Below are 27,395 nucleotides of genomic sequence, written 5' to 3' on the forward strand. Positions count from 1 at the left end.
CCGCCCTAGAATCATTGTACTACTCATTGCTAATTCACTGCCTTTGATAGAAAGAGTGGTTGCATGTAGAAACGCGTTGGGCGGTGTACTGGGTGGCCGGTGCGGCCGGTGCGGCCGGGAGTTACGTTAGCGTGTGTTTTGATCACCTTGCCAGCCATTAACGAGGTTTTCTCATGCTATAAATAGGCTGTGCACTGCCCTTGCTTACCCCCATCCGCTCTTTTCACTCTAGTCAAGCCTACCCCTAAGGGCATTAATTACCTGGGATTTGGATGTAATACCGTGGCTTCGGCAGCTCAGACAACATCTGTAGCCGCAATGAGCCACCAAACACACCCACCGTTCACCTTCGACACTCGCGATCAAGGGGTGCAGAACGCCAACGTCGGCGGTGGGCCCCAACACAATAACAACTCTACCGGGAGCCAGTACAACGTCAGGAATTATGGAACAGGTGAAAGGAGCCAACAAAAGACATACACTGCTCCTACTTTTGCTAACTACGGGCAGTTGTCTTCTCCGACAAGGCCGTCGACTCGAATGTCCTACCAGTTCAAGGTCAGACTAGTTGTGGAGTATGAAAATCCACTTGCTGATCGTGTCAAAAGACTGCTTCAGGTCCCTGGCCTTTTGGGAAATGGACGGTCGATCTATGAACATTAGTCCGCCCGCCGAGGGCCCAGAAAAGAAACCGCAGCCCATTGCCATGATTCCGTATGGACGCGATCCGGACTTTGTGGACCCAGGATCCCTTGTAGACCGGGTGCATAAATTAAGCACTCGACCTTCAGCCAGGCTGGCATTGATTGGCTTTGGCGGAGTTGGGTAAGCATGTTCTGCCTCAGAAGGTACAAATGTTTTAACAACTAGCAGCAAATCTCACATCGCCATCGAATACACGTACTGGATTCGAGAGCAATCACCTAGAACTTGGGTTTTCTGGGTTCACGCGAGCGACATTGTGCGATATGAACAAGGCCTCCGTGATATTGCGGAGCTTGTTAAAATTCCACGTCGTCGAGATCCAGCTGCCAATATCTTTCAGCTTGTTGGTAATTGGTTCCAGGATCAACAAGAAGAACGATGGATTCTCATCCTTGACAATGTTGACGATGACGAATATCTTCACAAACCAGTCTTCAAAAATTCGAAATCAGCCCGTAATGATGAACGAGCTGAGCCACCAAACAATTTAGGCGGGTTTTCTGAGAAATCGGCCCTTGAATTTCTTCCAAGGACTCCGAATGGGTCCATCATAATCACGACTCGCAACAAACGCATTGCATTGAACCTTGTCAATGAATGCGATATTATAACAGTCAAGCCTTCTGAGAGTCATGCAATTGCTTTGCTTCAAAGAAAACTTCAGGATAAGGTCGTCACGGATGAAATGAGCCTGAGAAGCCTTGCTCGGGAACTTGAATGGATAGCACTGGCTGTCGTCCAAGCAGCAACTTTCATTGCAAGGCACTTCCCTCGATGTACAGTGTCACAATATCTCCACATGTTTCGAGAGAGCAACGAAGCAAGATTGAATCTTTTGAGGCGACAAACAAGATTGTTGCATCGTGATGGGAAAGCCGACAATTCCATCATAGTAACCCTGCAAATATCCTTCGAATCAATCGAAAAAGAGAATCCGCAGGCCATGAATCTTCTGTCTTTGATGAGCTTTTTCGACCGACAAGGGATCCCAGACTATCTACTGCATGCATCATTCCATGATGATAACATCGAAAGTGACAGTGATATCGACGAAAGCTATACGCTATGTGGACCCGTTTATCAGAGAGAGAAAGCAAACAAACAGGCCTCGGCAGATTCAAATGGGAGCAATGATGGTGTAGCTCCATTTACTCTGTCTCAGTTAGAATTCGAGGGCAATGTTTCTACGCTCAAAGACTACTCTTTTATTTCCATTGATCCTGAGGCACTTACCTTTGGAATGCATGGTCTTGTGCAACTTGCGATCCAGGAGTGGCTCAACACGCAAGGAAGGCTCGAGCATTGGAAAGAGATATTTATCCGGAATCTGTATCTGGAATTTCCGAGATTCACCGATTTCGAAAATATCTCTAGATCTCGAGCCTTGTTCCCCCACGTTCAGTCGGCGTTATCCCACGGTCCAGATCCAAATCACCGACTGAGATGGGCCAGACTAGTTCGTCATGCCTCTGATTACGTGCTCTTCTGCGACAAACCGAACGAAGCGAAACGCATGACCACCATCTCACGGAAGGAAGCCGAGGATAGTCTCGGATGGGAATGTCCAGAAACAATAATTGCCTCCGCCTTCGAAGTGAAAGCATTGATTAAGTGCGAAGACTTCAAAACTGCCGAGGAGCGATGTCTCCAAACGATCGAAGCATGTATTAAATTTCATCTGGAAACAGGCTACAAAATCTATATCTCATTTCGCCTGCTTCTCGCCCGGATACATCGCTTCCAAGGCTCTCATCGGTGGGCTGAATCTGAATCCGAATATAAAGAGCTATGGAAGACGTGTGAGCGCGATCTTCCGGACGACGAAAGGTCCATTACCTCCATCAAGGCAGATCTAGCCAGACTCTATGAACAACAAGATCGTCTTGACGAAGCGGAGACACTACTTCAAGAAGTCATAGAATCACACAAGACGATCCAAACAGATAGGCATCAAGACTTGAGTAATTACATGAAGGACTTGGCAAACTTGTACCGAATCCAAGGTCGACATGAAGAAGCGGCTTCACTTCTTGCACAGGTGCTTGTAAGCCAAGAAGATCAATTTGGACGAGAGGATCCGCGAACACTTTTAAGCATGAGGGACTTTGCATGCCTATTGGAGACCCAAGTTCAGCCCTGGGAAGCGATGTTGCTCATGAAAGAAGTCTTCGAAAAGCAGAAAATGGTTCTTGGACTTGACCATGCGGAAGCGGCGCACACCGCAGATCTACTGGTTGACTTACTAGTAGAAAATGGCGAGCTAGAAGCCGCCGCATCTCTAGCCGAAAGCTTGATTCGAGATCTTGACCCGGATGCTCATTTTGCCCTCGTCTCTTCATATAAACTTGGAGTAATATATTTGAAACAAGGTCAAGAGGAGAGGGCTAGGGATATCACAACCAAAACACTCGAACGAATGAGACAACTTCACGGACCGGAGCATGATGCTGTGATCGATGCCCAACTTGGTCTGGCAATATGTCACGAGAAGAATGGCCAGTTCTGTGAGGCTGAGGCTCTCTATCAGCACATGTACCAGGTTCACCAGCGGAGTCTTGGAAGCGAAGACCCAAAAACACTCACAAGTCTTCAACGCCTTGTAGATTTCTATTTAATGCAAGATGGTATGGTCAGTGATGAATCACTATGCTCGATGCTATCTCAACTCTCCAGATCATGGGAAGCAGTTCTTGGTAGAGAGGATCCTCAAACTCTTCTAACACTGTTCGGACTGTCACTGGTATATGTTTCGCAGGAGAACTGGCTTGGTGCTGCTGATTTACAGCAAGAAATTCTTGAGATCTGCCTTCGAAAATTAGGGAATAGTTTTGACTCGCTACCACTTCTGCTGAATGCATTGGTTGCCAGCTGGGAAGCTCTCGGCCGTGATGAGGATGCTGCATGCCTGAACAGACACATCGACTTCATTTCGGAGGACATGTCCGCTGAAGAAATTGCGACGATACTGAATTCCTCGAAAACTTTAGCAGGCGTTTTGGAAAGGTCATCTTCATTTACACAAGCTTCAGTGGGCGTATATCCAACCTGAGTCACACGTTGAAATGTCCGGTCATTATTTTACATTCCATACATGTTGCTATTAGGCTGAAATATGAGAAGTAAAGAAAATAAGCCTCAAAGAAATTGCGAGGGCTGTTCACTGAACGAAAGCAAATTAGTCTATCATTGAACACTGGCAATTGTCTTATCTCTTCACAGGCATCGTATAATATCATATAGTCAAAGATACTTCTCACTAATATATCCCCTTAGCTTGAGACCGATGGGCCCTGATCATCCAGTATAGAATTTTGCAGATGGACCCACCTGTGGACAATTAGATGGTTATTGTATAATTCACTAAAGCAATATTAGATGTTCAAACAAGAGTGGTTATAGCTGTTGTACCTCTCTGGTCGTTATAGATGCTTAATTTTGATATCGGTACCCGCAACAGTGGGCTTCAACTGATACAACATTTGATACCATGTATAATGACCTCCATAAGAGGGCCAAATACTCCTTTACCTGCTTATTCTACAACTTCGACGGTCTTTAGGTAAAGAATATTCAAGTAGTGAGCCGCCGCCTAAAGCACGCCTAAACAAAGCAGCGAGCCGCCACACCTAAATTTTAAACGCTAGGTGGCTACCACCATATTTATTGATGCGTTCCGGGCGTATCTACGCGAGCAACCCAACAAGACATATAGATGTCTACGACTACTCTGTGGTGGATTCTGCATCAACTTTACGACAGATGGCAGTCCAGGAAGTTCTGTCGTATGGGAGCGCCTAGAGCGCGAGCGACATACTCTCAATCTTCTAGATATCAAAGCCAGAATCGGAGACTCCTTCCCGACCGAAATTATTTAGCATGATCTTTACGGCAAAATATCTTTTTATCATGTTCTACGAAAACTTGCTCTGGTATGTCCTAATAAGTACGGGAGCTCCTTATTATCCGGCGATTATATAGCTCTATATATTTCGAGCATACCTTCTTAGTTAAACTTTATTCTTTATTATTTAGCGAAGTAGTCCCCCTAAGAACATAAAGATATAACGTTAGAATACTACTATCCCCGCGACTGAGGGGATCAGACATACAAGACAGAAAACTCTATAACATACTATATTATTTAGTAGTGTATACTATGTTCCAACAGCTAAGGCGACCACGGATTTAAATAAGATAATTTTAGTAGATTAGGGTAGGAAATAAATGATAAGTACTAATCGCCGTCCTAGTGGCATATATACGAAGTTACAGAGCTGTTCTGCTTCAAGTAGAGCTAATGCTTAGAAAGATCTTTAGCTAATTAGTAGGATATACATGTAATAGCCAGAAGCGATAAGGGAGAATAGGGTTACACACCACCACCCCTCCTATAAGTACTCAGTAGCAGCCGCATCTGCTGCATAGACCAATTATAAACAGTCTCCATTCTCTGATCATCGCAGGTTAAAGAGAGGCACAGGTAGGCATTTCAACGGCGATGCCGACATTTCACCGCATTGAAACAGCATCAGGCCGCTCGCTGTAGTCGGCCGTCTAGCATTCATTGCTCCCGTGGAGCTGCTTTATGGTGCATTCAACAGCGCCGTTTGCAAGCCAGTACCTAGAACATAGTCACTCCCCCACCACTGCCTACAAAATGCCGGATTCTAATTCGTAGTTCAGACCACCGTAACTAAATACCAACAAACACGCCCTATTATAAATAACAGATAGCATGTAGCTCGCGCGACTCCAAATAAATGTTACTGATCAGTCTAGAAGATCGTAATAACAACATATTAGGTTAGGGAATAGCCCAACATCCAATATCTAAGGAAGCTCTCTAAGCCTATAGATATTATACTTTATTCTAATTGTATCCGTGGTATGATAGGATATTATAACCTCGCCGTAGAAGTAGCCCAGCTTCGGAATCTCTACGAAACCTATCAATAATTTCTACTGTCAGAGTTTCTTTACTTCTAAGTCGTCTCTTGATATTTTAGCTACAATTCCAGAAACCCTTAATAGAATCTAAGATTAGGTGGAGACACAGCTGTTAGAGGCAGAGCAAAGAATTTGCAATTTATTAGTTTCTAAACTCTGGCTATAGCAGGGCGTTTATAACTAAATTATTAAATCTGTGAAAAGTCTAAATATACTTCTCTTCTACACATAGAAGAAGTGCTTAAGTTAACTGAGAGTTATTATAGTAATGGAGATCAATTATTCTATTAAATATTGATATATCTCGTCCTGCTATATTACCCACGCTTCAGAATGTAGTTATAGCTCAAAAGTAATATTACTATGAAGAAAAGAGACCGACTAAATATAGAGAATAAAATCTTTACGCTTACAGGGAAAAAGTGTTAGTGTTACTTTCTCATTTTATTTATACAAGTGTGCCTTCCGACTAGCTCAGGTATATAGTATTCGGGTGGGTGAAGAGGGGCCTGAATTGCCTTGAAGAAAGACTCAATAGGGTAGCAAGCCGCCCACGCAGCGCTTGGTGAGCACTACCATACTTATGCTGTTGTATGTAATTCTCTTTTTTTGTTTCTTTTTATCCTACCTTCATGTTATTATTCATTGTGCCATAGGGCTCACATGCTTGATTAGACAGGATTATGCCTGTTATCATGATCGTACATGCGTCGGCAGTCATCTATGGGCAACTAACCCTCCATACAGCGACATATATAAATATCCGGGCGGAAAGAAACAGGTTTCACCCGTAGCGCCTCATCGTTGTATGTGAAAATATGATGAGATTAACATCCACCCCTCCCCCCGAAAACCTCCATCACATACACCCCAACTCAAACCAAACCGGCATCTCCAACGGCCCAGGGCTCTCCACTTCCGCAGCCGTACACTCCTCCGTCACCGGCTGCCTAAACAATAAATCACTCTCATCTCCGCAATCCGTTCCAGAACTATTATACATTTCGAACGTAAGTGTCGTGTCGCTGTCGTTACAGGTATACGCGGCGTAAATATTGAACATCTGGAATGAGCCCGCGTAGTCATAGTACCCGCCGTTACAGTCACCGAGGCTGGGGTACACCAGCGAGAAGGAGATATCGGTGCAGTTGGTGTCTTTGTAGACGAAGAGGGCGGGGTATTTGTAGAAGTAGGCTGTTGTTTGGTGGGGTGTAAGAAGGAGGAGGGTTGTGGTGGTTATAGTGGTTAGGGCGGGGAGGGGGAGCTGGAAAGGTATTAGGTTATCAAGTTTGGCTTTGTGGAGGGTAGGATGGATATAGGATCCTACCTTGAAGCTGGGGAAGATTCTGGGCATGATGGGCGTAGTAGGTGGGGTGTAAGATGGGGTGAGATTCGAGTGGCAATTTGAGGGTGTGTTGATACTACTTATATACTCTTTTCAACGAGCAAGATTGCAATTCAGCAGGTAGTGATAATACCTTCTAGTAAAGCAGATTGACTGTAGTATCCACGCCACGGTTCGTGTTTATGCATAATTATGCCAGTAATATTGAGTGGCTTGCAACTAGATATGCATGTCTCGGGGGAAGTAAAACAGGTGCAATCACAACAAGGTGAGATGCATTATGGTCAAGACGTCTTCCCGCTAATGATAGTTCCCAAATATTCCGATTGGTAGTCAAGAGGAAAAGAAATTCTGTAGTTAGCAATGCTGCTCAATACTGAAATGGTGGCCGTACGCATGTCAGATTAGGCGTCCCGTGGTGTTTGGATCGATGCTCAGGATCTTAGTTCTGTTGTGTTTTTCCTGTCTTTACTGGATCTGTTACCGGTTCTGTGTTTGTATTGACTATTGGGTGTCTGGGGCATGTAAAGCGTATGCGCAGCAACTGACTAGAGGTATTGCGGACTATTATTCAGGGTAGTGTATATACATAGCATTGAGTCATATCAACATCCAACGATGGCATCTAACATCACTCATGGCTCGTAGTAGGAATGGAACAAATCAACAGATTATTAACAAAGATTCTTTTGTCGACACAGAGTCAACACCATCTCCCACGATACATTTACAACAAAGCCACGACAGCAGCGAAGATGGCGAAAACCGAGCCAGCAGCAGGCATAGTCATGGTAGAGCCAGCGCTGGCGGCAGCGGAAGACGATGCTGAGCTGGATGAGGAAGAGGTAGTGGTGTTGGTATCATAACCAACGACACCGGTGGTGTTGACACCAGACACGTAAGTAGTGCCGTTACGGCTGTAGGGAATGTTCACATCCAGGCCGTACGAAGCATCATACGGGAAGGGCGCAGTGTAATTGTAGGTTGGGTTCTGGCCCTTGTAGGCGTCAATGACGGACTGCAGGATACCGTTTCCGGCAGAGCAGGTGTCGTTGGTAGTAGGGATGGGCCAGTTAGCACGGTACTTGGAGTAGCCCCATTGCTCCAGGGGACCGGGCAGAGACTGGTTGATGTAGAGGTGGGTAGGGTCCACGTCCCAGTTGGTGTAGCCGATCTTGTCAGCCACGAAGCTGAAGATGTTGGCACCACAGTCCCAGCGACCCAGAGAAGGAAGACCCCAGTTTGCCTCGACGGTGGCCAGAGTAGAGTAGTGAGTGTAGACAGTCTCATCCTTGGTGCCGATGAGGTGCTTGGGAACAGCACCACCGAGAAGAATGCTGAAAACGCGGTTGCGGTCGTTGTAGATCTCCGACTCGGGGACACCGTAGGTCTCGGTCTCATCAAAGGTCAACAGCAGCAGGGTGTTGTCCCAGAAGTAGGTGTTGTTCATAAGAGGCTCAATGAAGCTGCGCAGCCACTTGGAACCGAAGGTGATATTGGTATCGTGAGCATCGTTGGTCATGTCTTACTAGGTTAGTATGGGCAATGTGTAAAGGTATTGGGAGAACGCACTAGGAGTGATAAACGCCCACTGAGGGAGCACTTTGTTCTTCATGTCCTCTTCGAAGCTAGTAAAGTTCTTAATGAGGCGCAAAGCAGTGTCATTGCTAGAGATCTTGTCAAAGATGACCAACGGGTCGTGCTTGCGCATGTAGTCATTCGCGCCGGTTTCCTGGTTCGAGTAGTTGTACCCTTGGAACCCGGGGTAGGGCAAGTGCTCCTGGTAGTGTGCCCAGGAGATACCCTTGGGATTGAGCAGATCCGCCAGTGTCGAGACATTGGAAGGAATGTCATGGAAGTTGTCTGCCGGGGATGATTAGCATTGGGTCGGCTTCCGGGATGAATCAGCCCTACCGTTGTCCATGCCATAGTTGTCTCCGCTCACTGAGGCACAGTAATTGGGCTGCGAGGTGTGTCCAACACCGTAGTAGTTGACCAGAGTAATACCCTTGCTAGCCAACCACTGCTGGTTGCTGTCATTGGCAGCATTGACATAGTCCTATGGCTAAGTATGAGTATTGCGACATACCGTTGGACAACACATGGATACTTACGACATTCTCCAACCAGATCTGGTAGAAACGGTCGAAAGACTTGCCAGTGACATTGGAAGTCCAGGTCTGGGGCAATGTGGTCGCCTGAGCCCTCTGGATAGCGGCGAGCGGAGGCTCTGTGGTGGTGATGGTGGCACCGGCGGCCAGCCCGGCCAGAGTGAGGAGCGCAATCACAGAAGCCATTGGTAGATGTGCTCAACAACAGTGAGAGAAATGTGCCTGGACTTCTATAGCAAGTTTCAGGGCATACCGTCCTTTTATCCTGCAGTGCCTCGTGCACACTGGGCGGCATATCGGCCGATGCGACCGTGGCGGAATACTATCTAGTAAGGTACTTACTTACTACTACCAGGGACGAACTAGCAGTACCTTAACCCCGCGGGCCAGTCAGAAATGGGGTTGACTTCACGTTCCTGCCGGCAGGAAGAGCGAGTGACAAGCGAGGGATAACCAAGCGGGGGCTTCATCCATTGATCCACTCCGACTGGATCGCGGTGGAGTCTCTCTCCACCCACTTTCAAGGCTTCGATTTCGGGGTTTCCAGCAACACCCCTTCCTCCCTACCCAATTGCAATGACTGTTCCCTGCGCGTGCTCGCTGGACCTCGAATAACTTGCACAATCACACCATGTGTTCAGCCCTGAATGAGACAGCCTTGTGGTATTCGCCCTTACCAAGCTCACCAAGCTTCACGGATGGGTGGATGGTGCCCGGCTTATCCCACGTGCCCGCCACTCTCATCTGGCGGAAATAAACGCGCAAAGATGGAAGAAGACTGATTACCCTCATCCAGCCCGGTCGCAACCCGGCGGACTCCGGAAATGGTGTTAGTCAAGGAGAGGAGTATCAAAGGACTCAATCGTTTCCGCTGCTGCTCTGTTCCAAGCGATTAGAAGATATGCACATGTGACCGTTTTCTGCACCAACATCTCGGCATCTACTCCATATCCCGAGAAGGTAGCAAAGACTGCCGTGAGCACCATTCAATAATTGCATGTACACGACCATCCTACTAGTGTAGACACACAGTGGAACGCTGATTAGCTTCAGCTTGCATTCAATTGGACAAGCCTTTGTCCATGCGCTTTTTCAAGACATTCGAATCCCACCCAGGTCCACCATGTTCACAAAATCACCCGGCTTAAACGGAGCCCGAGCAAAAGCGGCTAGGGCAATTCAGCACTAGCATATCGCAGATGGAACTCAAGGCATGCTGTCGCGTGCGCACTCCCTATTGGGGAGTGCCCCTCGTGCCATCTGTTCGTATGACAAATGGATATGGAAACAAAGACATCTCCTCAAGCTGGGTCTCAGAGAGCTCGTCTGTTATGCTTCGAAGAAGACTAACGTTGCATCCAGGTAACCGTTCATTTTGCCCTTCAAATTAGTGATCTTATCGCAATTGCAAATCGCTTATCACTATCCTAAACAGTATCTATGCCGAGACCATAACATCTTTAGCCTCGTTGTTCCTGTTGGTTGTGCCTCCACCCCCACTTTAGACTATGTCTGCCTGAGGCGGGAACAGTTAATGCCTCAGGCACTAACACAGCGCGCATCTTGCACAAGATATTCACGAAAGTGTTTAAAATATTTTGACTCAAGTGGTAAATTTAGTAATAATTACTGTGAGTTGAATAAAATACCTAGAATGTGTCAAGCTACTGGTACTGCTGGTATCAGTTAATCTATTAACGATCCTTCCGGGTCCTCGTGGAGGTCATGTATCTGTCTTCTACGCGCCTGCTTTAGAAGGCAAGGTCGGGTCGATATAAAGTAAGGTTTACTTTTCGTACAGAAGGAGACCCTACTTCCTACTACTTAGGTATAATTTCAACCCGAGACGGTGCGTAGGGGGTTCTATGGCTGGCCGGTGTAGCAGTAGGGTCTCCCATCTATGAATCCTCGGCACATAATCACAAAATCAACCCCGCTCTTCGAAACATCGCAAAACTCTCCAACCAGCCCTCTACCGGATCCTGATTCCCCTCGAAGCCAGTCTGCTGAAGCCTTTCCACACTCAATTGCCGATCGAAAGTCAACCAATACCCGACACTATCCAACTGGCGATACCCCACTCCGACCCCGCCAGTAACAGCTCTCGGACACCCATTTTGGGCAAAGATGTCCCGATATTTAGTTATATACTCCCCAGGTGCGAGAATTGAAGCTTGCTTAGGGACTTCCCCAACTTTCAACGTATTATGTTCCGTATTAGGAGCAGATTCAATAGGTGGCACGCCCACGAGACCAAACCATTCCGCCAACCGAGGCCAGAGCGATCCGTATGTACACGGTGTCGCCCGGTCAGCGACATTGAATAACCGACCATCCCCGCACTTCTCTGGATGTAACGAGGCGAAAATCATGAAGCGCGCCAGTCGACTGCTAGATACGGGGCTGAATAGTGACGTAGCACCAGCCGTGGATCCGGGGAAGGGGACCTCCACAGATGTCTTGGTGGTTTCCTCTTGTCCCTGGGTGTGTGGTCTAATGCCGTGGTTGTAGGCATATAGGGATAAATATTGTGCCCAATGCAATGCCAAACTGAATTGTGATCCATTTGGGGTGAACCCGACCTGTTATTACGGTTAGTCGTTCCATTCGTTAGGGAAGATGAAGGAAGAACTGACAATTGCGTCCGGACACACTTCGCACCAGGTCCAATTCCGTTCCTTGCTGGATGAATCGAGTATCTCGCGGTATACTGGATAGACCACTGTCTTGGCGTAATCTGATGGGAGGCTGTTCACCAATTCTTCGCTTAGAGGTGGAGTGAACGTTCCGCCGGCGGAATAGATGCCATATCCCTGGTTAATTTCTGGTCAGGGGTGATTCGTCCGCAAACTGCCTGAATAATAAGTACTCACCCTGGTTCCACCCACAAAAGCAACGAATTGCAATTTCGGACTGATCATGTTATGCGCATCAATGACATTTTGCAGCATACGTCGATTTGTCGCTACTTCTTCCAAGTCGTCGTCCATGGCGGCGAAGGCTACTCACTGTCAGCAATCTCCACATAACCACTATGATGAGATATAACCATACCCAAGTAATAGACATGAGTCACACCCTCACTATCCTCAACAACCTCCCTCAGCCACTCCACCAGTCTATCCGGATCCCAGCTGCGAAGATCAACGCCCGAAGCCAATTGCAGCTGGGGTCGATTAGGACCTGCCTCTGGCCAGTATGTCTGCGAAGGATCGAGGGATCTATTTGTCACAGCTGTGACCTTTTGAAATGTACCAGCGGCAGGATACGGACTTAAGAGCTGGTTTATTAGCGCCCAGCCGATTAAGCCTGATGCGCCGTAGACGATTGCATGATTGGGAGACTTTGATGACATTCTGAAGTGATTGAATGCCTCTTCCGATAAATTGTATTTGTATACCTTGTAAAGCAGGGGAGAGTAGTTCGAGACCTATATACTGTGTAGAATCTTGCGTCGGGGTCCCAAAATAATCGCGGACGGTCGGGATCCCAGAGAGGTTTAGCCTGTCCGGGACATGAGTGTATGGCACGTCATTTTGTGGGAAGTACAGATTTCGATTGCAAATCTTGGAAATTTGGATTTCCAAACCCGTTTCTGCGGGCGCTGTTTGAAATTGTAAGATGGTCCGATTGTATGAGTAAGGTTGATATTTTCGTTGTATGCTACGGTCTATGGATTGCTAGGTTCAGAACCTTTTAGATCCCGGAAATACATTGGTAATTGCACCAAACTAACTGGCAAGACGAACTCACACTAACCAACAGCTTAAGCAGTGCTCTCAGTAAAGAATGCAAAGCATTTCATCTCAATGCTCTCCCGTGGAGGACCATGGATATGCTCCGGATCCACAAATGCAGAGTGAAGCAGTGTCACGCTAGATGCAGCATCACTGCCTAGCTGCTTAAAGATGATCGGCTCATCCGGCTGCTGCTCGCTAAGATAATACCAGTCATGCTTTTCGTTGTAGACAGGCAAGCCAAACTCGACTACATGGTCGGAAATGATTCTGCGATCTGGAACGATGTCTGAAGCAGGGTCAACAGATCGCCAGTCACACACCGCAAGAGGATCTCTTCGAACTGTTTTGATTGGCCTCCATGCGTTGACAACGACAAAGGGATGGCTAAGACGCCGCTCAATTTCATCTTCGGTAAGGACATCCTTTAGAACACTCCGGCAAGATGCACGCGTCATGTCTGTATGAACACCATGCGAAGGAGAATTCTGGGTGCTCATTTGGTTCCCGACTTCGTTACCCTCAAATCTGGTGCGAGTGAGATATACGACGACTTCGGATGCGCCGGTTCTGCAAATATGGTCAGAGGAATTAAGTCCATTTTGTCGGCTTATCCTTCGGCGGGGGTGAAACACTTACAGTCGCTTGACCAGCTCTTCTGTAGCGGGCTGAATTATTTGTTTTATCTGAGCGGCGTCATGCCAATCCGTAACCCCCTCAATCGCATGTTTAACGTATTGAAAGCCTTGAACGTCTAAGGTAAATTCGTGTTCTTTACCACGAATATCCTTGATCACGACGTCTCTCACATCCATTATACCCTCACGTTTGGCAAAGCGCCGCTGAGCCTCAGGTATATCGGCATCGATTGGTTTTAATCCTTCACGACCAGGCGGGATTATATAGTTCAGTGTTGTGGGGACATCACGTCCCTTTGAGACTGAGGATTGGCCATTGGAGATGGATACAGACATATTGACGAAGACCAAAGCAACAAATCTAAAAGGGAGAATGACTTTGATGAGAGAATTCTGGAGGTTCAGACAGAAAGATGTCGGATGAAGGATATTTATGCAGTTCTTTTATGCAGCAGGCGGATAAAGTCAAATGAAAGGGGCTCCGGTCCGTATCCGGGCTCTTTGCCGATTCTTGGTGCCAACTCTTATTCGCATTCGGGTTCGTATTTGGGCTCTTTGCCGAACCTAGGTGCCAACTCTTATTCGTATTCGGGTTCGGATTGAGGATCGACAATTGGCACCAAAGATGCGCTTTTGAAGAAATCCAGTTGCGAATATGCAGGGTCCATACTCTTTTTCCCCGAAGCGGTTGGCTATTCATATTTAAAAGACCATGCCAGTCTATTCAGGGTTCTCGGCAGAAATGAGATATTCTTAGGAAATCATGACTTGAGCCCACATCCAGCCCAAACACATTAAAATATTGAAACCCCATGATCCCATTCGAACTATCCTTCACTGAATACCCCTTCCCAAAACTTAGACAGAACCAAAATTATGATCACGAAAACTATTGCACAGGCTTAGCCGTCGCTCGGCGCCTGGGTGCTGGCCGTCGACTATGTATCGCCGACTTCTCCGACGGAGTCCTCTCCGCCGCACAGGAAACCTTGACAGACGACGGTTACATGGTAGGAACATTTCATGTAGATGTTTCTGACTATGCATCCGTCAGCGGCTTCGCACAGGCTGCTGCATCACAAGGTCCCATCGAAGGAGTCATCCACACAGCCGGTTTGTCACCATCCGCAGGTAGTGCGCAAAAATTCCTTGGAAGTCGACCTCCTCGGCACCGCCAAAGCTATTGAGGCATTCTTGTAAGTGGCGCAGTCCGGAACGAGCATGGTCTGTATAGCCAGTATGGCTGGTCACATGGGATCAGGCTTGTCATCGGAGCTCGAGCGTCATCTTGCGACAGCGCCCAGGGAACAATTGCTAGACCATCCCGCTTTGACCATTGATCCCAACGACCACCATGGACCTGCACGGGCGTATGGTCTTTCAAAACGCCGAAATATACTTCGTGTCCAAACTGCCGCGAAAATTTGGGGGCGTGTTGGGGGAAGAGTGAATTCTGTTGTAGCCCCGGAGTATTTTCTACAAAGGCCGGCAGACAGGAGATCAATGGTCCAGCTGGGAAATTTATTGCCATGAGCCCTGTGGGTCGTTTGGGCACGCCGCAGGATATTGTGAATGCTGTGGCATTCTTGACGAGTTCGGAGTCGTCTTTTATTAAGGGCAATGGTATACTAGTGGATGGTGGGGTCGTGTCATCATTAAATCGGCATAATTTATAAGCCTGAGTATCAGGCACCATCATCGGAGAGGCTTTCCTGTCGGTACCTGTATATCCCAAGTAGGTATGGTTATTATTATTTAGCCTTATATGACCCTGTCTAATGCGCACCAAACCACCCTGTCCGAACACTGGGTGCTGTCTAGTAAGCAAGGAGTTAAAGTTGGATACTGGCCACACATGAAAGACAGTGATATTATGGCCGAAGGCTATTCTAAATTCTGCCCCACTGGAAAATCTACATATGAACGGAACGTAGACGTTTCTGGATGGTAATTTGACGAATATAGCTTATATTCAGATATTGGTCTGGGCCCAGTTATGTGTCAAAAGAGTGTATCCATACAACGATGCATCGTGCTGAAGGTCCTCCAAAGCAATAAAAAGCAGGAAAAAGTTCCAACCACGTTCAATGTAGGTCTCATGGTACTTGATGGTCATATCCAATAGGATACATTTGTACGCATCTAGTCATCATCTCGACTAGACCTGGACGGTCAGGCAGTTGAGAAGACCCTAGAGGTAATGCATGAGTACGTGTTATAAATGAACCATATTGCAATAATACTTACAATTCCATTAGTGGTGCAGCAGGCGGCCTGGTTGTTGCAATTTCCAACAAGCGCTAATGAAATCTTAGCAAGACGGACAGTGGATAGGGTAGTGCGATAACTTACGAACGCAAAGTGCGGGAAGCACGTTCACATTCAAGATGCCGTTAGTCAAGCTAGTGCAGCATGAGTTGGCTTGGGCTGTAGTGCACTGTGAGGCATCGCTAGTGCCTGGTGCAGCGCTGGCAAGACCGATGGTCGCGAGGACAACAAGAATCTGCGAAAAGTTCATTGCGGCTGATTGGATTCTTGTCTGATATAATGTGAGATTGTATAAGATGTAGGCAACTTCTTGGGATGATAGGATGATTTCAGTGGAAAGTTCGCGTTCTTTGATGATTTATATATCCCTTTCAACCATGAATATTGTCCGAACTTAGATACGTCACTTGGCCCGGTATATCAGGTGTTTCTCCTAGTTTTGTCGATACATTTGCATATTTGAGACATTATATCGATGTAGTAGTAATATAGACCATCTAGACTGTCATGGCAAGCGCCATGTGGAGGAAACTTCGCAACAAATCAGCTCGGTGCAGCGCATAAGTGAGTTGGATCTCGCGAGGTTTCTTCTCAACTGACCCCTCTTCAACTCCACTGCCGGAGAATTTTGAGACTAGGAACAGGGCCTGGATTGCTCTGAAGAGCCGACATGCAGGATGACCCCGAAAATGCTATTTGCAAATCCTACCCTGTGGTACCATCGAATCTTGGTCTACTGCAGCCGAATATCGACTAGCTCATTCCCCATTATGTTTCGGAGCGACCTAGAGGACAAACATACACTTACAACGAGCGTGAATTAAGACTGACTAGAATAATATAGTAAGTCTTTAGTAATTATGAATAACGTAGTAAGAAGAATTCATATTTCAAGAAGGAAGCTGAATTCCTAAATGGCAAGTCTTCATCTTTATTTCAGCTCCGTAAAACCTTTCCTACCGGCCCATAGGCAGTTTGTCTATCTCGTAAGATACACAGCCTCATTATACTCCCCGTGTGAGTCACCAATACTCTTGGACAAGAGCATTATATGAGAACAGGATAAACAAACTTCGTTGCATTCCAACCCCACTGTTGAAGAGCGGGGTGCGTCGTACCCCTTGCAGATTGCCATAGAGGGCTATTACGAGCGATAGGGTACGCCCGCTTATGGCGCGGATACTGAATGCCTTATCTTTGAGACTTACAATACTAAACTGCTTGAAGAGTTTGAATGCTGTTAACCAACGCGCAAGTCATCTTTGTTGTTCAACGGGAGAAATGATTCTGTTCTTGTATGCAGCGCGTTTCACATACTCCTATACGGTTAGTAGATAGCTAAGGTTACTACTCTGTGTGAGCATGTTATTCCACCTACCTTCGGGTATGATGACTGACTGAATTCCTCGTCGGGTGTCTCTAATCATTTTCACGCTGAAGTACCACCTATGAAGTCCATGAAAGGTTCCTCGTCACCCCTCACATCTCGAACCTTAGATTCTATTTCTTCAGCGTCGTATGACCTCCTTAACCCAGTGGCGTCGGGTGCTTTTTCCTTATTAGCATTCCACATTCGCATTCCACCCTTCTACTAAGCAATAGACAGATGTAACTATCAGCAGCATGCAAGGGATACTCGTGCTTTGAATAGCGGGCGAGAACGTGCCATACTATCAAACTGTATCGCTTACGTACTAGAGCCATGACAGATCTCTGACACAAGTGACTCCTAGAAGAAATCCTGAAGTCGAAGTGGAGTTTGCCGCAAGGCATTCTCTACTATATGACTGAACCATTCTACAGGCATCAACTTTATTTCCGACGTGAGATATTCCAACGATATTGCCGCCATCCTTACTAAAAGTGGCCTTCGTTATCTCATGTACATACTGACTTGCAGGAGCCCATGATGCATTCTCTAGCAGAAGCGCTTGGTGGACGAAAATACATACTAGACGGAAAGGCCTTGCGGCGGACCCTTGGAAACAAATGATCTAAAACATAAGCAGTAAAAAGGGCTTTTCCAGGTGTGAGATAAGCATCGGGGAGGGATATTTCATAATGCACTAGTATAAATACAGGAAGAACAGTTGTGGCTGTGGCAAAGCTAGGACGGGCTGAGAGGCTGTCTCATCTTCTGCCGATCAGGATGAGTTGGCACGGAGAACGGAAGCTCGGACACGGATACGGAGCAGGACCAGCTAAAAGGCCGATCATGGTGCGGCGCCTGGTGGAGAACCTGCATGGTGAGGATGCGCTGGATCGTGGGGGCCAGGACCTTTTTTTTTCATTGCTCGGTTTCGGTTTCGTTTCCCTCTCTAGCGTTCCCTTCGCGTTCCTTTTTCTTTTCCTTTCCTTCTTTTTTTCCTTTTTGGTTGGGACTGGGGAGCGGGGGGGTAGTGCATTTTTCTAGTTTCCTTTATATCTTTAAAACAAGAAGAAAAAAGCAATGGTGATTCGATATAGTCTTCATAGCCTGAGGAGTAAGAGGGGCGGAGAAGGGATTCAGAGTGAAGGATTGTGGATGATTGCAGAAGAGAAGGGTCTAGGGGAGACGCCTTGCATGAATCAATTGACCGGATAGGGGTAGATGTACGCACTAATGTGCAGAAGTTGTAGGGGCTGGGCAAATGAGGGATTGGGTATGATACCTCGGATTTCGAAGGATTTAAGTGGATAAGGGCTTATATGCATATTGATTGGTGGTGCTAGGACCTCGCTTGTTCCTAGAAAGAGCATTGCCTCCAGTGGCTTGAGGATTAGGATGAAGATCTTGTCCTATGCAACATGTCTATGGGATGGTGGGGAAGGCCTTTAATATCATGATCCTTCCGTTTAACTATCAGCGTATCCCTTTTAATCCCTTCCTGGCAGTGATGATATTTTACTGCCCATGCAGCAGTTGGATAACCAGCCTAGACAGGCTCTTCCGAAGCTCTGTCGAAGTTTGGTGTATGTGGCGGAAGGGTTTGGGTCTCAGTGCTTCGTAGACGAAATCCACGGCGCCACCGGCGTAATTTCCGTCGGCCTGTCTTGATTGTTCTTGGGAAAGACGAGGGACATGATGACATCCAGATGGTTGCATGGATGACTGAACCGCGCATGACTCTGTCAGATAATCAAGCTTACACGCGGCTTTGTTGTCGATCAGGCCACCCATAGTGGATCTCCGAAGGGGTGATAGATATGCTGCTACGGGCGGGATAGTGTGAACTCATCCCGGCTGAGCATCCTTACTGAAACACGAGGTAGCGTTTGTCTTTCTTCACTTGTCCTCGTCCACCCAGGACCAGCCGACCGACGTTCTCAGTCTCCACTGCATCGATATCCTCGCCTATTATTCCGTCTGTACGGTCCAGAATCGCAGTGTCTTTCATCCTAAAGCCACTCATGTTAGTCGCGGAATCCCACTAATCAGGAAGTAACTCACTCCGCGTTTCCCAGCAGCGGCATCTGAGCTCTCACATCCTTTCGCTCCGCCAGTTGCACCCCGATTCTCAGGATCGCAAATGCATCAAATGACTCCGTCCAGGTCGGATGCAATCCCGCGTAGAAGGCCATGATCACCAATCCGACAAGATGCAGGCCAATGATGGTCGACAGAAATGCGATTGCCCATGGTCGTATCGCGAAGATCTCAACAGAGGTTCCGTCATCCTTGAAGAGGATTCGGCGGTAGGCCTGCTCAGTTGAGGCGCGGCCCAGGTTAGCCTTATTGGCAAAGAAGGCGCCCTGGGTAAAGACAGACGTTGTCTGGGGGTTGTCGTAGTTTGCAAAGAGCTGACCAAGCCAGGCAGCCAGGTCGTTGAAGTATGTGGAGTTGGTGTCTGATGCACAGGGCTTGAGAGTCGCGTATCGCCAGGAGGTATTATCTTCAGTATTAGTGTTCGAGAGGTAAGTGAACGGAATAGGCTCGGAGCACTCGTCCAATGACAAGGAGGTGATGTTCGGTAGAGTCGGTGTCGAGTTAGCACGATTGGCGAAGAACGTGGACGGGCCGAAGAGGGCCTTGGTGGCTGTGAGCAAAGGCCCAAGAGCTGGTGAGCTGACAGGCGTAGGGTCGGGATAACCATATCTAAGCCATGTGAGAAGATTATCACAGCAAAGCTGGGAAGCGCTACTGCCCCATCAGTCAGGCTTTCTCCACACTAGGCCTCGCTTAGGCCACACCTTGCCACTTGAAGAGAACAACCTTGTCTTTCAAACTAGATGGCAGGGTATGGCCTAAAGAAGCCTGGTATGGAGGCAGCCTGGCTGGTGTCTCGGTAGCGCCTCTCATAAATATATAAAAGTGAGTTCTTACCCTAGCACATGTGATTTATCTAAGGCTCGCACATCCATACTCTCCTCCTGGTCAACGATGAAATTCTCTGGATCAAAACTAGTTGCAAGATTGAACGTCTCCAACAAGGGACCCGTTTGGTAGTTGTTCATGTAGTTAGGGAGCATGAAGTACCCCGCGGTCGTATTCGCACGAATGCGCTGTGTCCAGCTGGCTATCCGAGATCCCTTGGTGAGGAAGCTCATGGCGACTGAATTGAAGTGAATGTATGCTTCTTCGGCAATGTCCTGGCGGTTCCGAGTGAGGTTCCATGGAAAACTCTGCGAGTCTCCCAGCGCGCACACCTTTACCTCCATCATGCCATCTCCAGAAGTCGGGAAATTATAAGAAGCATCCAGACCTGACAGGTTCGCAAGCGTTGACGCGGAGAAAGACCCTGGTCCACCGCAGCTATCGGGATAGCTCTCTTCCGAAACCTCTTCTGAGGCGACGGACGTATTGAACCGGAAGGCATGATCGCTTATTATTCCCGTTGTGACCGAATTGACGGGGATGGAGACAAATGAACTGTTACCGCGGAGGGGATAGAACTGCGTAGCAATTCCGCCTTGGTTCGAGTTACTCACGCAGGAATATGCCCAGCTCATAGATGAATTGCAGACTGAATCGGGTGTCCGCCAGATATTTGGCTGAGAGTCGTACTGAGTAGCGTAGTTGATCAATGATTTTGTATCCCCAATCGTCTCGATGGACTTTACTTGAGACAATCCGGTGATGTCGGCGTCAGAAACCAGCGGCGTGACCTTGGAGGGTAAACTCTCAACCAATATAGTCACCTCTGACACGAGCAACTGCTGCAATGGCCAATTTAGACCACCTAAATGACTTGATCAGCAGAGCCTACGCACACCCTCACATGCCATACCTAAAGCGCAGACGAGGAATGCATAATATAGGAGCGGACTGCCCAGTCGCCGCCGACCTCCAGCAGAAAACAGGCGGGCAAGGATGAAGGGATTCCACCATCCTCGATCAGCTACCGCTAGCATCTTCCGGAGACTGAAGTTCCGTTTATTTCCAGCAGCCTGGCCGTACACTATAGCGGCGCGGGCGGCAATAAATGAAGAGAACGGAATGGTCAGCACCGCCATGACTGAGTTAACGACCCGGGCGGCCAATCTCCAGCGACGTGTAGCAGTGATGACGGCTGCGGTGAGAGTTACTTTTGTCGCTTCTCTCTGGCTGCAGGAGAATGTCGCATTTGCGTCAGAGTCAGTGACACCCAGGACCGTCTGGGACGCGCAGGTCAGCTGCCGCGCGCTTTCCCATGTTGGCGTTGAACGATGATAGAGGAGAGGCCGGTGGGTAAGGATGCACGTTACGGTCCATGAGAAGATGAGGAGAGAACAATAAATCAAGACAATCGGGACTAGATGCTTCAGACTGCGGGATAAGGAACGAGACGTTCTGTGCGAATAATCGGCTGACTTGTCGTCGTCGTTTAGTGTATGAAATGGAATATATTCCCCTCGTAGAGCAGTGTCACCAGACCCCATTGTGTAAAGTGACTGGCAGAGTCAATTACATGGGAGAAAAAAAGTGAGATGGGAGATGAACATGCAGGGTCTGTCTATTCTTATTCCCAAGGGCCTTCATGCTCACTGCCAGATCGAGTCTGGTGCATTGGAGCATTAACTTCGGCCAGGATGCACGGTTGAGCCTCGCTCAGCCGGGTGGGTCACTCAGGGTCGGCTTGGCGAGGATGTGGCTTAGCATATCTTAGCTTGACACCCTCGGAATTGCCGAAGGATGTGACAAGTAGCGAGATCAGGCTGGAAGTGGAATTTCGGCCATTTGGTGATCTCTCCGCTTCCTACCTATCACTGCTAAACACCATAATAACCTTCCACCATGAGTAGATACACTTATGACGCATGCCTCTTCGCTTACTATCTTTCTCACCTATCGCTGTCTGTGGAGTAGCGAATATAGCTCAGTACTAGCGTACCATCAGGATATCAACGGAACATATTATATGTTGGGAATATACCATTCGGGTAGGCGACCACAAGGAAACAGCTTAATGTGTGCATGTGTCTCCAAGTGATACTTCCGGATATAGAAATCTGGCGCGGTTTCGAAATTGCGAGCCCTAGGCTACAGACCACGTGCAGGGCCCATGAATTGTGTTTCCGCCTACGTAGATACAGGAAATGTCACACCCACACATTTCCCAGTCCCACCTTCTTCATACTTCCAATCTTCGCCTTCAATATGCCCATAATGGACTGTATCTTTCGTCTGTTTCCACGATACTCACGCGAAAAGCGGCTTTCCAGCCTGGAACTGCTACCTCGCGAATTGTTACTCCACATCGGTAACCTCCTGACAACCGCTGACATTATCTGCCTCAGCCTATGCAGCCGATCACTTAATCTTTTCACAACAAGTTTTTACGACTTCAAGCCGTCCCAAGACAAGTCCTTAACACTTTTAGTCCTCACAAGACTGACCCGAGACCTCCCAAAAATGTTCTGCTGCCACTACTGCGCCAAGTTGCATCGTATCACTGACGTCCTCCATCCCGCACGCTCCATGGGTTTCCGTCATCGGTGCCCGGACCTGGGAGTTTGGCACAGAAAATGTCCACAACCGTCGATTAGATGGTTGATAGCTGTCCACTGTATGACCACCCTTTATGACTTCCGTCACTGCCACCTGGTGGCTGTCCTACAAAATTACCATTCCGGCGGCCGCTACGGGATCAACGCGGAGTCCTTGGCTTTCACCGAGGTGGTTGATTACCCTCAACAACCAGCAAGAACGACTTTATTATCAGTGGAAGGACGCGTCTGTACACCGGCTGGAGCTCGCCAAAGACCATCGCTAGTCCTGCAAATACAACAGTGGGTTCTCGTCCATGATCTACATGTCTTCTCCGACAGGGGTCTCGATGTTGCTCTTTCAGTACTCCACAAGTTCTTTATTTGCAACTGGTTGAGAGTGGGCCACGGGAGTATTCAAGATAAGATTCGACCTGCAAATCGGCAACGAAACCTTTGCTGGAAGGAGGCACCACTCACAGAGATTATGCGATGCTCGCATTGTGGTGTGGAGTTTCAGATCGTCCTCCGAGACTGTGGGGAGGATGGGACAGCAGTGACAATTACTAAATGGTTAGACCTTGGGGCCGGGACAGATATTGATGATCCGAAATGGAAAAAGGCTACTTTTACTAACACGATAGAATCTATATACGATCGCGTCGAAGCTACGGCGAGCACAGGGGAGGTCCGCCGACTATTCCGTGAAAGCTCTGATCAAGAGAGTGACCCTACGGCGCGTAACAGGTCATACTTGATAGGGAGACGATACCGTTGGGCAATGTGGTGCTACTCGCAATCTATGTACTATCTATTCCATCGCTAGCTCTAAATCTATGTTAGCCAAGTACCCAGGCTAAATCGCTCTTATATGTTAGAAGACTCAATGCTCCTTTTCTAATCTCTTCTCTGGTCCCATGAAAGATCCCCAAGTTGGGAAAGAACTTCGTTCCTACCCAGAATGGAAACCACCCCCAGCGAAGATCAACGACCATCTTCCTGAAGCCTTCCAGGTTCTTCTTAGCTTTTCCCTTCTTTCTTCACGGAACTCAATTGTTAACGTTCTAAGCTAGTACTTCTGTACGTGTCCAAGCTTTCAACATCACGGGTTCTGCAGATATCATCTCTATATTGGGAACGCTGGGTACTTGGATTAGGGCGTTTCGTCCTGACCTAGAAATCCTAGTGCGTTACATTGTTCGGCAATTCATTTTCACTTCACGCTCGTCCCAAGAGCGCATCGTCACGGCCGTCGAGTCTATTGACAAAGATCAACGCTCCGAGCTGGATCTTTGCCGGGAGTTGTTGCTCCTGCAACAGCAGGCGACCAGTGGCTTGAACGCACACCTTGACGATGTGTGTCGGTTGTTGGAGGCGATGCGTACCGACCTCAGCGAACTGAAGGCCAGACAGTTTCCCACCAGGACGTAAGGGCCTGGTAGCTGTTCCATACCTATGAAGACAACGAAAGACGAAACGTGAACAGAAAAAGTAAATCCCCGGGAGGGGTTGCGATCGGGATATGGACTTGAAGCTCCCTTGTGGATATTCACCTTCAAGTTCAATCCAACAATCGTACATCTATATAGAATCTCAGATGTATCTAGAATGCCTCATGGCTTACCAAGATTGTATGTTAACACACCGTCTAGATGAAAATCAATTCTATGATTGTGCGTGTAGATACCTGGCATCCTTTGAGTGACTGAGAATTTCAAGGCCCGACCGGATACGCCCGTGAGTTCATTGGGCTCGAGAAGTTGTGACGACTATGGTGTAAAAAGTGTACATTTGACAGGAGGCCGTGAGCATAGCCTCCAAGGCATCCTGCTGCTTGTGCTCATCCCAATAAGCTCTACCTTAGCCCTTTCATCTCCATCACCATCCGCGGCATTCTGGATGACCCAATCCCCATTGTGCCTCCACAAGCACCCCATGCACCTGCGATGCGTGTTCGGTGCGGCGAAGTCAGCACCATGTTCACGGTGTAGTCTCTATGATTGAGGATATCCGTGATGTTGTCTTCTGAGGTGGAGAGGCTGAATAGGGTAGGGAGGAGGAATGAGACGATCTCTATCAACCAGGATATCAGTATGCGAGTGAGTGAGGTGGATATACCAAGCACCTAAGTTCCCAATTGCAGCAGTAAAATGCAGTATATTTGAGCTACTTTCACCCTCCTTATGCGGTCTGATTTGGATTGCAGCACCGTGTTGCTAGGGGGGTGGGAAGTTGGATTGTGCGGATGAGGAGTCGCTAAGACGGTCGGTATAGAATGGGTTGTTGACCGTATTGAGGTGGTGTGGGTTGACTAAGGGTGTCAGCTCCGCTATTACCAGATAAGCTTCAGATAAGGTTACAGGGGTCGCCACATATATCTATTAGAGGTGTCTATCCTCATAATAGATAAAACGGCATGCAATCGTAACGATTAGGCGGAACTTTTTTGTCGACTTCTTCGGCACAGTGTGCGTATTTCTCGCTTTGTAAAGCAATTGCTAACAGTACATTAATGTACTACACTACGAGGTCAAAAGTCTCGGGACACCCGCCTCCCGCCCTAAGAAACGACTCCATTCAAAACTCGATATCTCTACCAAACCTTTCTATATACAAAAGATCTTTTGCTGTTGATCTTTTCTAATATCAATACTTTGTATAATAACCCTTAGATCTGCGAACAGCCTTGATACGCCTTGGCATTGAACGGATGAGGTCATCCAGCACTGTTTGTGGTATGCTATTCCAGCACGTACATAAAGCATCATTGAACACTTCTTTATCCTCCTCTTTGTATCCGTCCAGCCAGAGATTTGGATACCCTTTGTATAGAGTACGTTTTAGAAGCATCCAGGCATGTTTAATCGGGTTTAGATCAGGCGAATGAGGCGGCCATTCCATAACCCAAATTCCATGTGATTCAAACCAGCTTTTAACCTCTAAATAAGTACTTACCTGCGTCCCACCGGTCCAAATCTTCATCTAATTTATCAACTAATGTCATATAATACGGAGCTCGAGAGGTACAGGGTAAGTATTGTTGTATATACATGGCCTAAATTTATGGAAGTGGTGAGAACTAGAGGCTGTTTGTTCTCTCCCTGTGTTTGTGCTTTTTCTTTCTACTCTCTTTCCTTTCCTTTCTTTTGATTTATATCTTGTCTAAGGCACTTGATCCTTAAACAAAGTTCTCTTCTGAGAATGCAGATCGCAGACGATTGATATGGATGATACAAGTGGCTTCCGGACAGAAGAACGCTAGTGCTCGGTCCTTCTCCATCCACCGATGTAGCCGGATCGAGCCGTGCGCTATACCCCACATACTACGACGGGGAGCTTACTGTTGCTAGCGCTATGTACTTGAACTAACAATGCCATTCTACCGTTATGAACATGCGTCGACTAACGTGGGCTAAACTGATATAGACTTACTAAGCCACTGGGTAGGAAGACATTATAATCTATGAATGCATAAAACGCAGGGATACCCGATATCGATGATAATAGAACTGGAATATGCAGATTAACGGAAGGCACAGCTCAGCTGCAAGCCCCGCCTCTTCCCCCCCCCCCCCCTCAATGCCCGACGTGGACAACATCGGCTCATATTATGCGAATAAAAGCCTCCCTCAGGCCACCTTAGTGAAAAAGAAAAAAAAAGAATCTCATAACTCTGCAATTCCCACGGTCAAGCTCATCTGACCCCAAATACTAAAATGACATTCGACATATACATCCCCCCCTCCCTGACCTTCCAGGACTACATCGCCGTCTGCCAATGTGCGCGCACATTCGCTGATGGGTACGATCGGAAGGTACTATACACTACCCTCTAATATATATCCTCAGCCCATTGTTACGCAACATTATCTTTACAGTACCAACGGCTTATATCCACCAACTCTAGGACAAAACCCGCCTCCGCGCCGCCCTCGCTCCCTCCGTGATAGTCGACTACAACAAAGTCCTCCCCCATGTCACCCGCGAGACCTACGAAGCAGACCACTTCGTCGAGACATGGCTGAACCCAACCAACCTTGGGAACAAGGCTCTGGCGACGCAGCATCTCCTTGGAGCACCGTACTTCAAGTTCGCATCGGAGGAAAAGATCGTCATACAATGGCAGCAGCTTGCGAGCCATGGGCGGTGGGTTGACGGTCAGGAAGAGACATATCCGGTTAAGCGCAAGATTGACGAGGCGTCGGATGGAAGAAGCTGGATGCAGCAGACTTATGTTAAGGTGGATGGGCAGTGGCGGATTCAGGTGCTTGAGCCGGAGGTTCTGTATCATACGGGGGATTTTCAGAGGATTAGACGGCCGGATGAGAAGGGAGAGGGGAAGGTTTAGGTTTGAGGTGGAGTGGGTTGGGCTCTGGGATGCTCGTGGTCGCTGTTATGGCGAATCGCCGTGTTATTAGACCGGGGTGATAGACTTGACAGCTCGCTGAAATGTAGAGCTCATTTACTTTCTCCTGATTAAGCTACTCGATTTCTTTGTGGATGCTGTATGTGACTTATACTGTCGGAGGGATCAGACAGTGTCGGGTTGTGGGGGGTCTCGGGATGTGGGCTCAGATACACTTTGCACAGTAAACCCTAACGGCTGACTTGTACCCTGAAGAGGGTCGTCGTTGCGAGAGTTGATTTTGTCTGAATATGATTTGAAGTTATCATCAAAACGTTCAAAACCAATGGGAACAAGGTCCTCGTGATCAACAACAGACTAAAATGAAAACTCGATACTTTATTCGCCAATGTT

The 27,395-nt window shown here is 47.7% G+C and overlaps 10 protein-coding genes across 10 annotated transcripts; 4 read left to right on the forward strand and 6 right to left on the reverse strand.

The window, feature by feature from the left end:
* The first annotated feature begins 231 nt into the window (after window positions 1–231).
* Window positions 232–3,872, forward strand: BO83DRAFT_420180 (TPR-like protein). Its single transcript, XM_025534923.1, has 4 exons — window positions 232–454; window positions 511–558; window positions 609–825; window positions 874–3,872. The coding sequence occupies exons 1-4, from the start codon at window positions 319–321 to the stop codon at window positions 3,752–3,754; spliced, it is 3,282 nt and encodes a 1,093-aa protein (XP_025384155.1). The 5' UTR covers window positions 232–318; the 3' UTR covers window positions 3,755–3,872.
* Window positions 3,873–6,350: 2,478 nt separating this feature from the next.
* BO83DRAFT_125537 (uncharacterized protein) lies at window positions 6,351–7,017 on the reverse strand. Its single transcript, XM_025526061.1, has 2 exons — window positions 6,980–7,017; window positions 6,351–6,916 (listed from the first exon to the last, which is right to left on the reverse strand). Exons 1-2 carry the CDS (start codon window positions 7,004–7,006, stop codon window positions 6,512–6,514), a joined length of 432 nt encoding a protein of 143 aa, XP_025384156.1. The 5' UTR covers window positions 7,007–7,017; the 3' UTR covers window positions 6,351–6,511.
* Window positions 7,018–7,556: 539 nt separating this feature from the next.
* Window positions 7,557–9,322, reverse strand: BO83DRAFT_411081 (acid phosphatase PHOa). Its single transcript, XM_025534280.1, has 4 exons — window positions 9,112–9,322; window positions 8,912–9,056; window positions 8,570–8,860; window positions 7,557–8,521 (listed from the first exon to the last, which is right to left on the reverse strand). Exons 1-4 carry the CDS (start codon window positions 9,292–9,294, stop codon window positions 7,725–7,727), a joined length of 1,416 nt encoding a protein of 471 aa, XP_025384157.1. The 5' UTR covers window positions 9,295–9,322; the 3' UTR covers window positions 7,557–7,724.
* Window positions 9,323–10,821: 1,499 nt separating this feature from the next.
* BO83DRAFT_381649 (SDR family oxidoreductase) lies at window positions 10,822–12,533 on the reverse strand. Its single transcript, XM_025532032.1, has 4 exons — window positions 12,163–12,533; window positions 11,982–12,109; window positions 11,745–11,921; window positions 10,822–11,690 (listed from the first exon to the last, which is right to left on the reverse strand). Exons 1-4 carry the CDS (start codon window positions 12,461–12,463, stop codon window positions 11,028–11,030), a joined length of 1,269 nt encoding a protein of 422 aa, XP_025384158.1. The 5' UTR covers window positions 12,464–12,533; the 3' UTR covers window positions 10,822–11,027.
* A 227-nt stretch (window positions 12,534–12,760) lies between these two features.
* BO83DRAFT_368546 (uncharacterized protein) lies at window positions 12,761–13,909 on the reverse strand. The gene is made up of 2 exons (XM_025529830.1): window positions 13,485–13,909; window positions 12,761–13,415 (listed from the first exon to the last, which is right to left on the reverse strand). Exons 1-2 carry the CDS (start codon window positions 13,817–13,819, stop codon window positions 12,875–12,877), a joined length of 876 nt encoding a protein of 291 aa, XP_025384159.1. The 5' UTR covers window positions 13,820–13,909; the 3' UTR covers window positions 12,761–12,874.
* Window positions 13,910–14,295: 386 nt separating this feature from the next.
* On the forward strand, window positions 14,296–15,434 carry BO83DRAFT_392378 (uncharacterized protein; the record flags this gene model as incomplete). The annotated part of the gene is made up of 4 exons (XM_025532938.1): window positions 14,296–14,596; window positions 14,619–14,679; window positions 14,946–15,126; window positions 15,243–15,434. The coding sequence occupies 4 exons, from the start codon at window positions 14,296–14,298 to the stop codon at window positions 15,432–15,434; spliced, it is 735 nt and encodes a 244-aa protein (XP_025384160.1).
* Window positions 15,431–16,140, reverse strand: BO83DRAFT_381651 (uncharacterized protein). Its single transcript, XM_025532033.1, has 3 exons — window positions 15,836–16,140; window positions 15,731–15,783; window positions 15,431–15,674 (listed from the first exon to the last, which is right to left on the reverse strand). The coding sequence occupies exons 1-3, from the start codon at window positions 15,999–16,001 to the stop codon at window positions 15,642–15,644; spliced, it is 252 nt and encodes an 83-aa protein (XP_025384161.1). The 5' UTR covers window positions 16,002–16,140; the 3' UTR covers window positions 15,431–15,641.
* A 2,407-nt stretch (window positions 16,141–18,547) lies between these two features.
* Window positions 18,548–21,589, reverse strand: BO83DRAFT_440518 (uncharacterized protein; the record flags this gene model as incomplete). Its single annotated transcript, XM_025536263.1, has 4 exons — window positions 18,548–19,129; window positions 19,182–19,826; window positions 20,055–20,910; window positions 20,959–21,589. 4 exons carry the CDS (start codon window positions 21,587–21,589, stop codon window positions 18,985–18,987), a joined length of 2,277 nt encoding a protein of 758 aa, XP_025384162.1. The 3' UTR covers window positions 18,548–18,984.
* Window positions 21,590–22,307: 718 nt separating this feature from the next.
* On the forward strand, window positions 22,308–24,067 carry BO83DRAFT_453709 (uncharacterized protein; the record flags this gene model as incomplete). The annotated part of the gene is made up of 2 exons (XM_025536921.1): window positions 22,308–23,383; window positions 23,710–24,067. 2 exons carry the CDS (start codon window positions 22,308–22,310, stop codon window positions 24,065–24,067), a joined length of 1,434 nt encoding a protein of 477 aa, XP_025384163.1.
* Window positions 24,068–26,319: 2,252 nt separating this feature from the next.
* BO83DRAFT_420186 (NTF2-like protein) lies at window positions 26,320–26,984 on the forward strand (the record flags this gene model as incomplete). The annotated part of the gene is made up of 2 exons (XM_025534924.1): window positions 26,320–26,451; window positions 26,544–26,984. The coding sequence occupies exons 1-2, from the start codon at window positions 26,353–26,355 to the stop codon at window positions 26,982–26,984; spliced, it is 540 nt and encodes a 179-aa protein (XP_025384164.1). The 5' UTR covers window positions 26,320–26,352.
* Between the last annotated feature and the right edge of the window lie 411 nt (window positions 26,985–27,395).

The sequence above is a fragment of the Aspergillus eucalypticola genome (genome assembly GCF_003184535.1).
Source record: "Aspergillus eucalypticola CBS 122712 chromosome Unknown BO83scaffold_29, whole genome shotgun sequence".
Taxonomy (NCBI): domain Eukaryota; kingdom Fungi; phylum Ascomycota; class Eurotiomycetes; order Eurotiales; family Aspergillaceae; genus Aspergillus; species Aspergillus eucalypticola.